The 17453-nt window shown below is 35.3% G+C and overlaps 1 protein-coding gene across 1 annotated transcript; it reads right to left on the bottom strand.

Annotated features, from left to right (window-relative positions):
- Nucleotides 1–945: 945 nt before the first annotated feature.
- Nucleotides 946–6748, bottom strand: LOC109070242 (protocadherin-like wing polarity protein stan). Its single transcript, XM_042721057.1, has 11 exons — nucleotides 6611–6748; nucleotides 6098–6166; nucleotides 5726–5892; nucleotides 5544–5585; nucleotides 5345–5434; nucleotides 5164–5253; nucleotides 3169–3291; nucleotides 2592–2705; nucleotides 2372–2465; nucleotides 2152–2264; nucleotides 946–2039 (listed from the first exon to the last, which is right to left on the bottom strand). Exons 1-11 carry the CDS (start codon nucleotides 6675–6677, stop codon nucleotides 1920–1922), a joined length of 1089 nt encoding a protein of 362 aa, XP_042576991.1. The 5' UTR covers nucleotides 6678–6748; the 3' UTR covers nucleotides 946–1919.
- Nucleotides 6749–17453: the final 10705 nt, after the last annotated feature.

The raw sequence follows: 17453 nt of genomic DNA, 5'->3' as shown, positions 1-17453 counted from the left end.
CCCACTGCTGAAAGGAAAAATTGACAGTATGCCTATTAAAAATAAACAAACATCATGTTATAAATTTGTTTTTACTGTACTTTGTATAAGTGGTTGTAAATTTGTTTTTTTTTTCTTCTGCATTTTAGGTCTGTTCTTGAAAAAGTTTTGTTAAAATTGTATTTTTGTTAACTTAGGGTCTTTGGACCTTGCATTTAACTATGTAATACAGTTCATTGTTAATAACTTTGATTCATATCTATTGTAGCACAACTACAATTGTTAAAAATATATTGCATGAACCAATGGCTGTGCAGTTACACTATGTGACTTAAAAGGCTTCAGTTCAGGAGAAAAAAGGACTTTTTCCCATAGCATCTAGCAAGATGCAGTACTCGTTCCCGTATCTCAGGGAACCAAGGTTATGTCTGTGACGGAGTACGTTTTGGGTTAATCAATCGAAAGTTCAGGGTTTAGCTGATGGTAAGTTAACCGTGCTTTCTGGAAATACACCCCTGGGGCCACCCAACTGATGGTTGTGCAATCATTTTTCTTTTTTTTCCCCACTTAATCTTTAATCCTTGAGAAAAATAATTATTTTGTTTGTTTGATACTAATTATATAAAAGTCATATAAAGATATATGAAAATTATAAAAATACATTATAGAAAATGCAGATCCATGATGTGTGAGATGATAATAAAATATAATAAACATAATATAATAAAATAAACATTACCTTGTCATAAGTGTTTTATAATTTATACAGATAACTAATATATATACATTATAGAAAATGCAGATCCATATATGCCAATAAAAATTATATTATAATAAATAATAATAAGCATATTAGAATATGGTATATGGTATATATATATATATATATATATATATATATATATATATATATATATATATATATATATATATATATAAACTTTATTGTAATAATATATCATAATCTCTCACATCCACTGGAGTCTCGTCAGTAGAGCATGCAGCTCTGAAGTAAGCTAACACTGAAACATAACCTACTCCGGAGCAGTTACCTCCGTTTTTGGAACCGAAAGTTGAGTTTATCTGCTTGCTTACTCTTAAACATACCCAGGTATGTCACATAACCTGCTTTCTGGAACACCTCCAGGTGTGTAAACACAGTAAATTCCCCGGCGTTAAATCAACATCGCTCTGTGTACATATGAGAACCACCAGCAGGGTGTTAAAAGTAACACCGAAGCAGTGTTAGAGTTAATTAGGTACTTAAGTGGTTAATTAAGTGATGATTGTTTGATTATTTGAAGAAACGATGTTGATAACAAGCAGAATCATTGAATGAAAAAGAAACAAGAACTACAACCAAAGGTGGGACTCTCAAGTCACAAGCAAGTCTGGTTAGTAATGATTGAAGCTGGTTTGTGGAGTTGTTTAATCCTCCTCCGCTAAGATTTAATGTCTTTTATTTCAGTTGATTTCATATAAGCCTGTGATTGGAACTCAGTTGTAGTTGTTGTGTTTCTCTTTTTTTCTGTTGTTGTTGTTGTTGTTTCTCTTCAGTTATTCTGCTTGTTAACAGCAGGTGTTCATCACTAATGCTCAATCATCACTTAATTAAAAACTTAATTATCTTATTAACTTCAACACCGCTTCAGTGTTACTTTTAACACTCTGTAGTTTGGACCCATATAGACAGCCAGCAGTGTTAATTTGACAACGGGGATTTCGCTGTGCACATTACATAGTTTGTCTCAGCCATGCATTGATTTGAACAGTGTGTTTTTATGCAGGTGCCTTTAATACATTGCAGGAGATGCAGACCCACTTCTCAAATCTCAAAATGCTTTTATGATGCACAATGAATTTAAACACAAAATAAGGGTTTTAAGAGATCAGATATCAGAGTTAAAAGATCTGGCATCTGTCAAATCTTCTCAGATGTATTAAGCAAAGTGTGAAGAATGGACCCCCTGGTCAAATTTCTGCAGAATGTCATTCACATCCACAATGGTGACGAGTACCGTAGTCTCAGCTGTCTTCCTGGCATCATTCTGCTGAGCTGCCTGTTTTTACAAGGAATGACTGTTTAGAGAATATATAGAAACAAAGTACTGAATTCTCTTTCTTAAGATCAGCCTAATGGTTTTCATGAATGTCTTCAGAAACTTCTGATACCTGTATGAAAACAGAAATCTGCTCTGTTTCCTCTCTGTCTAGCGCCTTCGTCACAGAGATGACTCCACTGTTTACATCAATTTCAAAGTTGTTCTGGTATTTATTTGGAATGACTGGAACAAAAACGTCAATATATGCTTTTTTTATTATCAGAAACTTCATTCAGATTATTTATTATTTAGATTAGGACGTATGTCATGTAATCATCTGTTAAGGGTACCTGTCGTTATGCTGTAAACTACAGACGTGTTGATGCCCTTGTCGCCATCTTGAGCTTTTATGGCCTCAGGAGTGATGTCTGAGAAGTGTCCTACCTGTGCATGGACAGAAAAGAGGGTTTTATTTGTGTGCTCACACATGCATTTAAAGCATCAACGTTGTCCTCCGATGTCATTTAAAATATATATATGTATATGTTTCTTTTTTTTAATGTAATTTACCTGATTTTCCTCAATGGATGCCTTGTAGAGACAGTGGTCAAAATAAGGGTTTAGGTTGTCCTCATCTTTAACTGCTATTGCAACTATCATTGTGTCACTGAGTGCTCCTACATCCTGCAAGAAAAAAAATAAATCTCACTTAAAAAAATGTTGGGTTAAAAATAACCCCAATAAGTAACCAAACTACTGGATTAGTAAAGCACCTTCCCATCTGTGATTTATTTTAACCCAATAGTTGGATTAATCTTTACCCAACCACTAAATTTACTATTTTAATCTCTTCATGACATTTCATTTATTTTGTTATACATCTAGTCTTGACTTACTATCACCCTTAAAATTATTTTTCCATCCAAAAATCTAAATCCTGTCATCATGACAGCTGTTCCTGGTCCTTAAACACTTGTATGGTAAAAAGCAGCTTGGACATTCTGCTAAACAACTCTTTTTGTGTCCCACGAACAAGTACGTGATGACAGAGTTTTCAGTTTTCGGGTGTGAGCTACGGTTTATAGACTAGAGCAGTACTTTGACGTTTAGTAATCAAAGTGAAATGGATGTAGGAGTTCGTCTTTACTCTAGCTTTCACGATGAATTTGTAATGTTGAACGTTGTTGTAGTTCAGAGGTTTAGTCAACTTGATGTTACATTCATTCATTGGCCCATCATAACTCAGTTCAAATTCGTCTGGTACTGGAGGCTGTAAACAGAGTAGAAGTGATGTATTAAAATGGGGACATACTGTACATAAATTCATGAATGTACACAATATTATTTAATTTCCTTTCATTTCTTAAAAAATTATTTCCATGCATCAATTCTGCACAGCAGAACAAACACACAGTTACAGCAATCAAAGAAATTCTAATGTTTTAAAGGGGTCATATGATGTTGCTAAAAAGAACATTATTTTGTGTATTTGCTGTAATGAAATTTATGCAGTTTAAGGTTAAAAAAAAATATTTCACATACTGTACATTATTGTTTCTCCTCTATGCCCCGCCTTCTGAAACGCGTAGATTTTTACAAAGCTCATCGCTCTGAAAAGCGAGGTATGCTCTGATTGGCCAGCTATCCAGTACGTTGTGATTGGCCGAATGCCTCAAGCATGAGACGGAAATGTTACGCCTCTTAACATATTGTGATGCCTTGTCTGGCTGGAGCGACGAGACATAAACATAAACCCATAATAATCATGATATAAACATGATTTCTAGTCGTGTTTTTTTTTGGAAGGCAAGAACAAAGTAGTATTGCTTTGTCAACGAAACAGCGTCACACACCGCGGCCTTGAGTGAGCCGCAGCCGGCTTGAGTGAGCAGAGGCCGGAGGCCTAGAGTGAGCCACGTCCGGCTTGAGTGAGCAGAGGCGGGCGGCTTGAGAATGGTGCGGCTGGCGGATTTTTACGAAGGAGCGTACCTTGGTCTTGCAGCAACCACATGTGACGACCCCGGGCTTCGTCCATGGTGAAAGCCGATTCGGCGAAACACAGTGCAAAGTTGATGTATTTCCTCAGCGACCAGCACGGATCAGCCCCAGGCATGACGAAGCAGGTATTGTCTTCTTTTGGAAGGCCAAACAAAGTAGTTTCGCTTTTACAATGAAACACACAGTGTCTATACGACATGGCGGTGGTGGCAACAACACTACAGCGAGAATAAAAGGTACACATTCTTTCTTTGCATGAACATCTGGGCGGCGTTATGCAAATCTTCCCACATAGTGACGTAGAGATGTGGGGGTGTGTTAGAACGAGCTGTTTCAGGGGGGCGTGGACGAGTGTTAACTTTTATAAAGAATATCTCTTTGGATGAGACTTTAGTCTTTACAACTTTACAGATCTTCTTTATTCACCAAGAGCTTGTAACACTCCGAAGAGAAAGGAAAATTTGAAATTGCATCATATGTCCCCTTTAAAGTCAAGGGTCAAAAGCAATTGATTTTGGCTGAAGTCAGTTGTAGTTCTTGTATTTCTGCTCGCCTCATCTCTTTTTTTCTGTTTCTCTTTCTTTCAGTGATTCAGTTTGTTAACAGCAGGCGTTCTTCATTAATGATTAATCATCACCCAATTAATCAACTAATGATCTCAATAACTTTAACACTGCTTCAGTGTTACTTTTTAACACTCTGAGTGTGGACTCATATAAACACCGAGCAGTGTTAATTTAACACTGAGGATTTTGCTAGAAAAGATGGTTTAAAAGTTGTATGGGAGAGTGATCAGAATATGAGATCCTAGTAACAGGATAAGGATTGGGACATAAAAGTGCAATGGTATTTATTTATTTATTATTATCATTATGATTATGATCATTTTATTTTTACTGTGTGTGTGCGTGTGTGAAATAAACTTTAGGTTTTTGTTAATAATCAAAGTGCAGAGTTCCCAAGTCAAGAGCCCCATAGCTTCTGTAAAATACAACACAACAGTTGGGCTTTGGACACTGTCAGATCAAATGTAGGATGCTGTTTCACTCATTTAGTGCATGTAGGGCTTTCGCATTCACCATTAATGCAGTTTTGCGGAAGCCTATTGCGTATATCAAATGTGTAAGAATCATTCATGACTTACCAGAATAGAATATAGAGTTTTTTTGTTTAGTGCAGCTACATCATTATCAGTAGCTGACACAGTGAGCACAGTTGAACCCACAGCAATCCTCTGGAATGAAAGAATGAAAGACAGGGTTTACTAAGAGGTGCGAGGGCCCTCAGTGACCAAACACACTATAAAGGTGTGAGATTACACACACCTCCCACACTGTGATGCCGTATGATTTGGTCTGGAAGACTGGAGGGTTGTCATTTATATCCATAACAATAAGTGTCCGGATGTTTTTTGCCTGAAATGGAAAATCAAGAATTTAGTTTATAGTAATCTTTTTTTCTCTCTCTCTATAATACATTGTCTTATTTAATGATTTTATGATGTTATTGTTTAAATAAACATACCCCTCCTACGCAGGTGATTGAATAATAAAAAGCATCTGCATACTAGAAGACAAAGCATACAAACAGACAGACATATATGATAAAATAAAATGCAATACAATCCCCTAGCTATCTATCTATCTATCTATCTATCTATCTATCTATCTATATATAGGCATGGGGTCAGTGAGGATGGAACAAACCATCATTATTTCGTCAGCATCCAGTGGTTTGATGATCCGTACAGTAGCGGTTGAGCTTCCAGCAGTGTAAACCAGCTCCAAATATTTTATAGCAACAGCACTGAGATATGGCTCCAGAACTAGACGATCATCCGGGCTGATATTAGTGATAGTCTCTAGAACTCCTCCTGTAAGGCAGATAAAATACATATTCTAACACACAATCTAAAACAAACATACCAGATAATGCCAGTGCTGTTTTTCCAATACTCTTGTGATGCTCTTTAAAAACCAGATCATTTATCTTAATATTAACAAATCAAAATTAATAAAAACTTTTTTATATATTAAATATTATAATAAAACATATTATTTTGTGTGGGCATATCTCACCTCCATATCCCTCATCGACCCTGCCTAGATTTCTACTGCTACCATGTACACAGTCTATCTGTGTAGAACCTTAAACAACAAGTAATTGGTTTAAGAACTCAATTCAGTAGCACACACTACATCAATATATGCAATATATTGAAAATTAAGACAAATTAAACATTTATTTTAAAAATTGGTCCGAAATACTGAAATTTTGCTCGAATGCTAGTGGCATGACTCTGCTCCCAATCTCAGATCTTTACTTCAATTGTTTGTTGCCTCAGCAGCATAGTTACTTGAACTTGACATAATCAAAAGTAAAACTAAACCACAAGAGCATTTTAAGACTTTTGTCTATTTTATTTATTTTATTTATTTATTTAATTTCGGTCCTCACAGACAATCAATCATACAAAAATAAATAAAGTTGTACATAATAACCGAAAAGGTGTAGGCTGAAGCCCTGTAAATAATTATTTTAATCATAGATAGATAGATAGATAGATTTGACTTTAAATAAATTGGACTTACCAACAGCACCCCTTAAACTGTCAACATGCAGACAAGCTAAAATAATTAACATAGTGAATAAGGCCATCTTTTTCCACAATTCACTGTCAGTGATGCTTGGATTGTGAAGTCCGGCAGTGAAGAGAATGACTATACCTTATATACGTATCTCTCTCTGAGCTGTTATTTATTGTATGCCATTAACCTTTATGGCCTCTGCTGTAAGCAGGTATCAAAGGTCAAGTCAAGTCACCTTTATTTATACAGCACTTTGAACAATACAGATTGTGTCAAAGCAACTTTACAGTATCGAATGGGAAAAAAGTGTCAATAATGAAAAATGACAGGATTAAACACTCAATTTTCAGTTAAATGTCAGTTTATCTTTAAATTCAGTGATGTCATCATCCAGCTCAGTTCAGTTTAAATAGTATCTGTGCAATCAAGTCGACGATATCGCTGGAAATTAAGTGTCCCCAACTAAGCAATCCAGAGGCGACAGCGGGAAGGAACCAAAACTCCATCGGTGACAGAATGGTTCATAAAATCATTACTGCTGTGATGTTGGGAAATGTCAACACCTGTTGATGTTTTATTTTTTGTAAATTTAGCTACTGTATTGAATAAATACCTGGGGTTATGTTTGTTTTCTTCTAAAATAGATGAAAAGTAATCAGATCTAGCAGGTTTTAATGCTTTTCTGTAGGATAGGTTACTTTCCTTCCAAGCAATACGAAATACCTCTAGTTTTGTTTTCCTCCAGCTGCGCTCCATTTTCCGGGCTGCTCTCTTTAAGGTGCGAGTGTGCTCATTATACCACGGTGTCAGACTGTTTTCCTTAATCTTCTTTATGCGTAAAGGAGCAACTGTATCTAAAATGCTAGAAAAGAAAGAGTCCATAGTTTCTGTTACATCATCATGTTGTTCTGAGGTTTTGGATATGCTAAGGAATTGGGATAAATCAGGAAGATTACTTACAAAGCAGTCTTTTGTGGTAGAACTGATGGTTCTACCATATTTGTAACAAGGAGTACAATTTACAGTTTTAGCTATATGAAGTTTACACAAGACTATATAATGATCTGAGATATAATCACTTTGCTGCAGAATTTCAACACCATTAAAGGGATACTCCACCCCAAAATGAAAATTTTGTCATTAATCACTTACCTCCATGTCATTCCAAACCCGTAAAAGCTTTGTTCGTCTTTGGAACGCAGTTAAAGGGAGGGCTTGTGACTGTCCCATAGACTGCCAAGTAAGTTACACTGTCAAGGTCCAGAAAAGTATGAAAGACATCGTCAGAATAGTCCATCTGCCATCAGTGATTCAACCGTAACCACTGGGGAAGTCGTGGCCTAGTGGTTAGAGAGTTTGACTCCTAACCCTAAGGTTGTGGGTTCGAGTCTCTGGCCAGCAACACCACGACTGAGGTGCCCTTGAGCAAGGCACCGAACCCCCAACTGCTCCCCGGGCATTGCAGCATAAATGGCTGCCCACTGCTCCGGGTGTGTGTTCACGGTGTGTGTGTTCCCTTTGGATGAGTTAAATGCAGAGCACAAATTGAGTCACCATACTTGGCTGTATGTCATGTTTTTTTTTCCCTTTGTAATGTTATGAAGTGACGAGAATATTTTTTGTAAGCGAATAAAACAAAAATAATGACTTTTTTCAACAATTCCTTTGTCATCAGTGCAAGTGCAAGTTACTTTACAGTCTATGGGACAGTCACAAGCCTCTCGGTTTTCATCCAAAATATCTTAAATTGTGTAACGAAGAGGAACTAAGCTTTTACGGGTTTGGAACGACTACGTGATTAATAAGTGATTAATGACAAAATTTTGATTTTGGGGTGGAGCATCCCTTTAATATCAATTCCAAGTGACAGTATTAAATCTAAAGTATGATTTCGACAATGAGTAGGTCCTAAGACGTGTTGTCTAACCCCAATAGAGTTCAGAATGTCTATGAATGCTGATCCTAATGCTTTTTTATTATCAACGTGGATATTAAAATCACCAACAATTAAAACTTTATCTGCAGCCAGCACTAACTCGGATAGAAAATTGGAAAAATTTCTTTAATAAAGTCTGTATGGTGCCCTGGTGGCCTGTATACAGTAGCCAGTACAAACATCAAAGTGGATTTATCATTAAAATTTGTTTCTCTAGATAATGTTATATGAAGCACCATTACTTCAAAGGAGTTAAACCTAAAGCCCGCCCTCTGAGAAATACTGAAAATATTGCTATAAATTGTAGCTACACCTCCCCCTTTACCTTTTGGAATTAGATTGTTACTCATAAACTGGTTTGGAGGTTGTTGTTTTTTTTTTTCTAGTTCAGGGAACAGACACAGTCTCTATAGTGTGATATCTAGGTGAAAGAGTCTCTATGTGCTGAGAATTAACCGACTTCTTGCTACCAGACGGTCGGTTTAGCCAGTCTGTCTGCTTCCTGACCTGGGCCCCAGTTAGTCAAGTGTAAACTCTAAGACTATGTGCCATATTTCTAGAGAGAAGAGCGGCACCACCCCAGGAGGGATGAAGACCATCTCTTGAAGACCAAAGGTGTGCCATAGAGGCTAATAATTCAAGATTGACCACATATGGGACGGAGTGACTGGAAAGGGTTTCATGTGATGAGTTTATTTGAGGACATGTGACAATTTGAACCTTTGTAATTGAACTTTACTTAATCTTATTCAGTTACTCATGCAATGGTTTCAATCATTTATGTCTATTCCTGTTTATTATTACTCAGCCCTCTCTAATACTCATTCTGATTGGACTGTTGCAGCATTCAAATGTAAAATGACTAATGAAGTTTATATTTGGCTACTGTCCTGCAACCATTATTATATGCTCTGCTTTATGTCTTTTGAATCACTCTGTGCTCTTTCTTTTCACATATTTGAATAATTTAAAGTCTATTCAGTATTTCACAGCAATTTATGTATGTATATGGTAAACTTGCAGGGTAATAGGAGTCAACTGTTCATTATAGTAAAATAAACCCCTTTAGGGTAATGCAAGTTTGTGTCCAGGACGTGACCATCCTATCAGGGTTTATTTTGAAATATAATAAATGATACATTGTTCCTTCCTCAATAACTAAAACTGAAGACCTTTATGCTGGACTTTTGCCTGCAATTGAAAAGGCTGTAAAGACAACCATAAATAATACATAATACCCTGCACTGCTGGTAACTCCATGAGATTTTTAACCTCTTTTCCAAATTCTGTGTTGCTATTGCCAACACTATCTTATCACAGTGGGATATATAAAGCAAAGTTGTAGAAATATCACATGTCGTGCAAAATGTAACAGCAGTAAAGTTCAGTCAAGGTGCTGATAAGAAGGCAAACACATTGAAAGTATTTGCCTTTTCAGCTTTTGGTCTTCTCCAAAAAAACGCACATGATGGTCAAATTCAGATCCCATGACAGGCCTTACTTTGGTCTTTTTTTTTTTTTCAGCAGAAACAAAGAGAAACATACATGTTGAGACGGTGTGTTAAAAATGAACTGTGACCAAAATATCTGAGAGGAAGGACTGTAAGGAAAGTTATTATTAATACATAAAATAAGGATGCGTTCATTAAAGTAAATTGGTTATAACTAAATGTGTTCAACATTACCTGTGAAGGGTTGAACCGTGGAAGGACTTGTTCAGCCTCCTTGGCAGCTTCTTCAAGATCAGCATTGAGCTTCGAGTTAAAGTTCCCTGTTAATTCTAGCAGCTTTCTGACAGAAGTGGTCAGAATTTGATTCTGAGTTTTAAAAATAGGCCATGATGAACCACAGAAAAAAAGAGAGCAAAACTATGTGTAAATGAATCGTGGAATACAGTTTGGAAAAATTGGAAAGGAAAGAAAAAGCTAAAAGAGAGGGAGAAAGGACTTTTACAAGAGATGGCTTTTAAAAAGAGCGGTTGGATTACAGGTTGTTGTGGAGTACGTGATCTGATGTAACTGCAAGACAGAAAAAAAAATATTGAATTACAATTACTTCAGAAAAAGGTATTAAAGGGTTACTCCACCCCAAATGTTTATTTTATTTTTTTTCCATTAATGGCTTACCCCCATGTTGTTCCAAACTCTGTTCGTCTTCGGAACACAATTTAAAATATTTGGAACACAATTCGGAACACAAATTAAGATATGGTTCAAAAACACTATAGTATTTACTATAAATTACTATAGTATTTTTATTTTTTTATGTGGGCATGGCTACAAATTAAACCAAAAAAAAATAAAAAATGGTTACTATAGTTAAACCATGGTGACCACACATTTTTGCTACACTAACTATAGTTTAACCTTAACTTTGGTTGTACAATGGTAATCAATACGCCAGAAAACATGGTTACTACACTTTAACTAAAATAAAACCATAGTTAATTTTCATAAGGGATTGACTACACATGACATGGTCGAGCGACAGTTACTATGGTTAAAAATATGGTAAATGTGTGGACTTTTTACATGATCCCTCTCCCATGACAGGCAAATATTAAATTAATAATTTCATTCATAAATACGGGACGATCTACCTGTATGTGTCTTGAAGTCATCTTAGTCCATCTTTTAATGCACTATATGCACTAATGCACTTTTAAACACTTGTATTTGGTCCGTGTGTTGTCGGCATTTGGGAAATTATCGCCCCTGCTGGTGCTCCAGTGGTAACTGCAGCTTCATACATGCGTGTCATTTTCACGTTTACAGGAGGCAAAGTGTGACACTCACACGTATCCTTGAGTGGACCAATGTGTCTATTACACGCTTTGGCGTGATACCAGGTTGCGGTGCTGCGCTGCTTTATGTACTGCCTTTCCGAGGAAGCAGTTCCAAAAGTGCCTCCTGCTGGCAGAGAATGAATGTGCATTTTCAATAAGCCTGTTGTTGTGAGTAGGGCAGGGATCTCCAACCCTGCTCCTGGAGAGCTACTGTCCTGCAGATTTCAGCTCCAACCCCAATAAAACACACCTGAACCAGCTGATCAAGGTGTTCAGGGTTACTTTAAGATTTTAGGGAAGTGTTTTTGAGATGTTTTGGAACTGAAGTCTGCAGGACGGTAGCTCTCCAGGAGCGGGGTTGGAGATCCCTGGAGTAGGGTATTCCTGCAATACAGGAGACTGAAGTTTCGCCCCCGCATTTCTAGGACTATATAGTAAATAAAATAAAATAAAATTTTAATTATTATTATTTTATTCATTTAAACGAACATAGCTTTTTCGGGTTTGGAATGACATGGGGCTAAGCGATTAATGTCAAAATTTTTATTTTGGGATGGAGTATCCCTTTAAATATTGTCCTAACTGACTCCTAACACTAAACATACCCATTGTTAACCCTCTTGAAATATTTAACCTAATTTATTTAAATTTATACTACGTTGAATGCTTAAATCTGATTGGCTGACAAACATTCTGAGAAACGCACGGCAAACGTAGTTCCAGGCAACTCTCTTGACTGCATTACAGTTCCATATCACTTCGCATAGTAAAACTGTAATAACGGAAATTACAGGACTAACAAAAACAAAACATGTCAGTCGATTTTCCAAAAGTAAATACATATTACATTTCTCACTAGCGAGGTAATAACAGCGCTGTTTAGAGACGCTGCTGCAGAACACTGTTGAGGAACGCACAGAGAGAGAAAGAAAGAGAAATTGTGTGAATTAAGCTACCTCTCTCGCTCTCTTTCTAATAATTTCATTAATAACTATCAGTGGCTCAAGCCTCCATTACCAGCTTTAAAATGACGTTTTGCAACCAGCAAAAGAGGCGTTGGATGAGATGCGGAAGAAATAATCCTACTCACAATAGCAATTTAAGTATAAAAACCGGACTAATCCCTTTAAATATATCATCTGTTCGATTTCTTGAGGTGTGGTAACCGTAGTATAAGCGAAATAACTGACGACGGGCCGTTGAATTATTAGAAAAATAATGCACACCAGAGGTTCGCGTCGTGGCCGCATCACCACCTCGGGTGTGCATTATTTTTCGAATAATTCAACGTCCCCGTGGTCAATTATTCCTTACAAATTCTATTTTTATTTTTTTTTATTTGAATGTTTTTTTATTGGGATAGACTTGTTTGTGTGTTTGGGCTAAAGTTCATTAACCTCAGGGCAGCTTCACATCTGATGTGTGACCCACGTAAAGTGCAGTAAACGGTAAAACAGTTGTTACAGATTAGTGTGATTATTATTACTTGTCATGATAAGCTACTGTGAAGGAATGAGGAGACGTGGAGAAAACACAACCAACAGTCTTTAATAATCCAAATCGCAGGAACACACGTAGCACATGGGTAGACGTTCAACACCGGACAAAAAGCAAAGGACAGACAACACTATAAATACACAACTAAACAAGGTAATTGGGGAAACACAGGTGAACAGAATGACTAATTAGACTAGGGAAAAACTTGGACTGTCTGTGTGTGTTTTGCTCCCCATGTGCTCCCAGTGACCATGGGTGTGACAGTACTTTGATAAATGTAAAATAATTTGAATACAAATACTAATTTATAACATCTAGCAGCACAATGAACTGTTTTGCACCGCTAAATAGGCTAAATGGAGATTGTTGATACCCCCTCGAACACTCAAGTTCACGCCAGCTACATTAAAAAATAAGAATGTATAGTTTATAAAAAAAATCTTATGTTTTTACCCTGCAAACACACAGAGCTGTAAATGTGAAAACTGGTGGATTGATAAGAAGATAATTCATTATAAAAATATAAACAGTAATGTGTTTGTATGTTATTTAATTAATATCATTTATTGATGATAATTGTTTAATTTAATATAATTAATACTTTTGACTCATCCATTGGCTGAAATGTGAAGTGCATCATTTTATAAATTTGTTTGTTAAAACTTGTATCTGAACTGTAAAATGACAGTAAAAGGCATGTTTTCTGTAGTTCATGCCTTTTACTGTCATTTTACTTTTTTTTTTTGATTTTATTATAAATTTTTTTTTTTCTTTTAATTTATTTTATTTGACTTTAGAATCGAACTGAACTGTAAATCATGCCTTTTACTGTCATTTTGAAAACACTTTTTGCAAAACACAACATAAAAGATCTGTATGTAACACACAAATCTAACAAGAATTAATATTATGGCAAAGGTGTTTGCAAATGTTTGCTTTTGAGATGCGTTTGTGGTATTTTGAATGCAGTGCTTCATTAAGCAAGAGATGTGAGGCATTTTGCATTTTGTGTGTGCAATTCTTGGACTTGTGTGTAGTTTAAAAAAAAAAAAAGGCAAAGTTTTGGAAATGTAAGCAGTTGAAAAAAACTGTAATAGTTTACCATAGACATTGCCCTACCCTGCTCATGTGGTATTAGTTTCATATTTGCAGGTCAATATCAAAAAGGTTTTAAAAAGTCTTAATTTGAGCTTAAAAAATCCTGTGTCTATGCTGTTTTTTTTAGAAGCATACAATAAAAATTAAATTTTGTTAAAATCCAGAACTGCTTGGAGAGGAGTGAGACTGTAAGTTACGATTTTTGGCCGTGGTCTGACAACCTGGAAGCCTCGCTCTCCTCGTGCAGCAAATTCGATTCACTGTCCTGCCAACCTATACGAACATTGTGAGGACTTGAGGTAGGAAACACTGCATTGTTTGCAGCAACTTCGGCCTGTCTCTCTCAGATGGAGTCTACTCAAAACAACAAATAATCACAGAGAGGAAATCGCAAGGCACATCCAAGCGGATGCATCTACTATTTCGGAATGCCAACCCGGCACTAAAACGATGTGTCTAATGTTAAGATTTTTGCCTTTATTGATTTGTTTGCTAGTGGTTCCTTGTGTTCAGTTAAGTTATGGTCACTTAAATGTTAAATAATATAACTGTATTTTTTTGTAAGTTCTATTAGTAATAAACAGTAATAAAAAAATTGCTTACAACACACAACTATTCCAATTCTAAATTGGGCTGAGATGAAGGCTCCAGAGACCCAAACAAGACCCTTTTGGAGCCATAAGATCCAGCTTTTTCTAAGCAAGCTTCTCCAAAAGAGGAATCTTTGAAAATAGCTGGATTCCATTACTACTAGCACCACATTTAACCGGTATAATCAACTATGAGAAGAAAATCATTTTCTACTAATGTTTAATCTTAGCCTATTTTACAGCTGGATGATGATGGAAAATGAAAATATTCAGAATTTAACATTCAAAATTCATCTATAAAGGCTTTTTAATCTCCCATTTGGCCAAATGAAGTGGCTGGGATTAATCAGGGTGTCCTTAAAAAGTCTTAAAATGTCTTAACCATTTCCAAATATAAGACCTTAAAAAGTCTTAAAATGTCTTAAATTCAGATTCGATGGGTCTTAAATAGTTCTGGTCACATTACCGCTAAAATCTTAAGTCTGACGGAGCTAATGACTGTTTACACTCATTGGACAGACTGAAGATTTTTTTCTTTCCCTGCTGTAAGTTCTGCGCTCAGATAGAATGTGCAGTAAAAAAAAAAAAATTGTAAAGCAGAATACAGAATAACAAAATCACCGCAAAAAATGTTTTTGAAACACTAACGGAGGTGCACGCTTACATTAGTCTAGTGCTCGTTCGCATTAGATGCCTCTTTCACTCCATGATTCAGTCCTATAAAATACATTCAGAATGATCAATACATGGGCAGAAAATTTATATATGGTATACACTTCATTATATTAATCATTTCACACAGCGTTTTTTTTCTCCAAAAATTACCATATTCAAACATGATATTGATTTTTTTTTTTTACAACAGTTCAATAAACTAGAAGTTTTTTTTAAGAGACTTATGTTTTAGACACCACATTGTCTGTTTTTGCACTATTTCGCCAACAAAAATAATTCCAAACAAAGCCACAGCACTGGTTTGCATTTTGAGCAACATGATGGTGTTTCGTTCCTGATGACTCAACCCCTTGAAATGATCGGTTCAACAATCGCAATGACTCACTTATTAGCAGTGACTTGCTGCCACCTACTGGCAGTTTTAATTTCACATTTAAAGTATCTTTTAATTAATTTTTTAATTATTTCAAATATCAGTATTCAACGTTTTATGTTAAATATATCAAAACATAAGTTCTGCATTTGTAACTGCAGGTTAAATACATTCATGTTCTGCATTAAACGTGTGTTAATACTCATGCCACTTCAGTGCAGCTTATGTCTGGAGTAAATAGAATTTTGTTGATACTGAATTTTAATTTGCTTGTAACAGCCCAAATGTTCTTATGGTTCTAATTCATGATTAAATGAAGAATTGATACAACTGCAAAAGTTAGCACACTTATAAAAAATGGCTTTATAAAGGTAAAATGCCCATAAAAGGTAAAAATCTATCCTAACCTTATTTGTGAAATTAAGTTTCTAGCTCCCACCACAAAAGATAGAAGAACATGAAAACCTTTAGATCAGCTGTCCACTAAGTCCTTAAGTTACCAGCATGATACACACACTCAATCAGCTGAATGAATTACCACCAGAAGACTCACTCATTAATTACTTACCCACTTACTGGGTAATGGATTAGGCATTTTAGTATGATTTTTCCTTCATCATTCCTCATTGTATATTCATAACTGCATTTAAAACATTAATCTCAGAACATTAGTTGAGTGCAGTTTAACATTATTGTTACTTGCAGTGTAAATTTTTAATCTTACTGGTACTGCAGCCCTATAGTTTATTAATTTTACTGAGAATGGTAATAATTTTGATAGTAATAGGATGCATACACAAAAAAGTTTAAACATATGCCTTGGAAAGGAAATAAAAGAAGCTGGTTTCAAGTTTGTAAAAGCTGATAGAACAATGATGAAAATATTGCTTCGAATAATTGTCAAAATAAAAATCTCAGTGATGGAGTTATTTGCAGGGATATATTGTATGGAATTTGTCTGCTGACATAAAAGTTCAATGTATATTGTAGTAAATATAATTATTACAACATGTTTTTTTGTGTTTCTTTTTATCAATATTACAAATATGTATTAATGAAATGTGTATTATACTGTAAATACAGGTTGTGTCTTAAATTTCATATAGTTGGTTTTTCAAAAGGTCTAAAAAGTCTAAAATTTTACTTGTTCATGTCTGTCGAAACCCTGTTACTTATTTGTCAAATTAAATCATGTTAATTAACTTTTTATGTAAATTTACACAATTTATTTGTATTCCTTTTAGGCATCAATGTGATGCTTTGTTTCATATTGTAACCCATATTTTTATATACACAATGGAATTTGGAATGGTGGCAAAAACATTTTTTTTATGAATAAATGTTGTTCATAAGGTATAGATGTCATCTATGTGTGTATAAATGTAATTACAATATTTGAAGTCAGTAGTCATGTAAACTAAGGTAATCTTTTGTTTTGGCCCTCCAATAATGTTGGTGAAATGTCACTTATGCCCCTCTGGTTCTCTACCCTTAGAATATGTTTTTTTTTTTAATTAAAAAAAGTATGGCGTTGTACCACAAGTAGACAATGTAGTTACAGTGTTTATTTACAATCCTGCATTATTTCCCCATTCCTTCCCAATTATTCAGACGTTTGATTTTTTGATGAGCTTTTCCTCATTGTTCAGCTTGGTTCTTGTAACTGCCTTCATCTCAGAATGAGACTTTAATTTAAAACACTAAATGAGACTATTAAATATATACGATTTTAACACATACGACATATCAAAATCTGTAAAATATTCATAATCAACAGAATAAGAGAGTTCTGCATATTGCTTTTTATGTAATACTGTCCTAAATAAGCTATTTCACGTAACAGATGTTTACAAATAGTCCCCATACCAAAAATATACAGGACACCCATTCAC

This window comes from Cyprinus carpio, chromosome B3 (genome assembly GCF_018340385.1).
Source record: "Cyprinus carpio isolate SPL01 chromosome B3, ASM1834038v1, whole genome shotgun sequence".
In the NCBI taxonomy this organism is placed as follows: Eukaryota; Metazoa; Chordata; class Actinopteri; order Cypriniformes; family Cyprinidae; genus Cyprinus; species Cyprinus carpio.
Note: the sequence above shows the minus strand (reverse complement) of the source record. Positions and strands in the feature narration are given on the sequence as shown.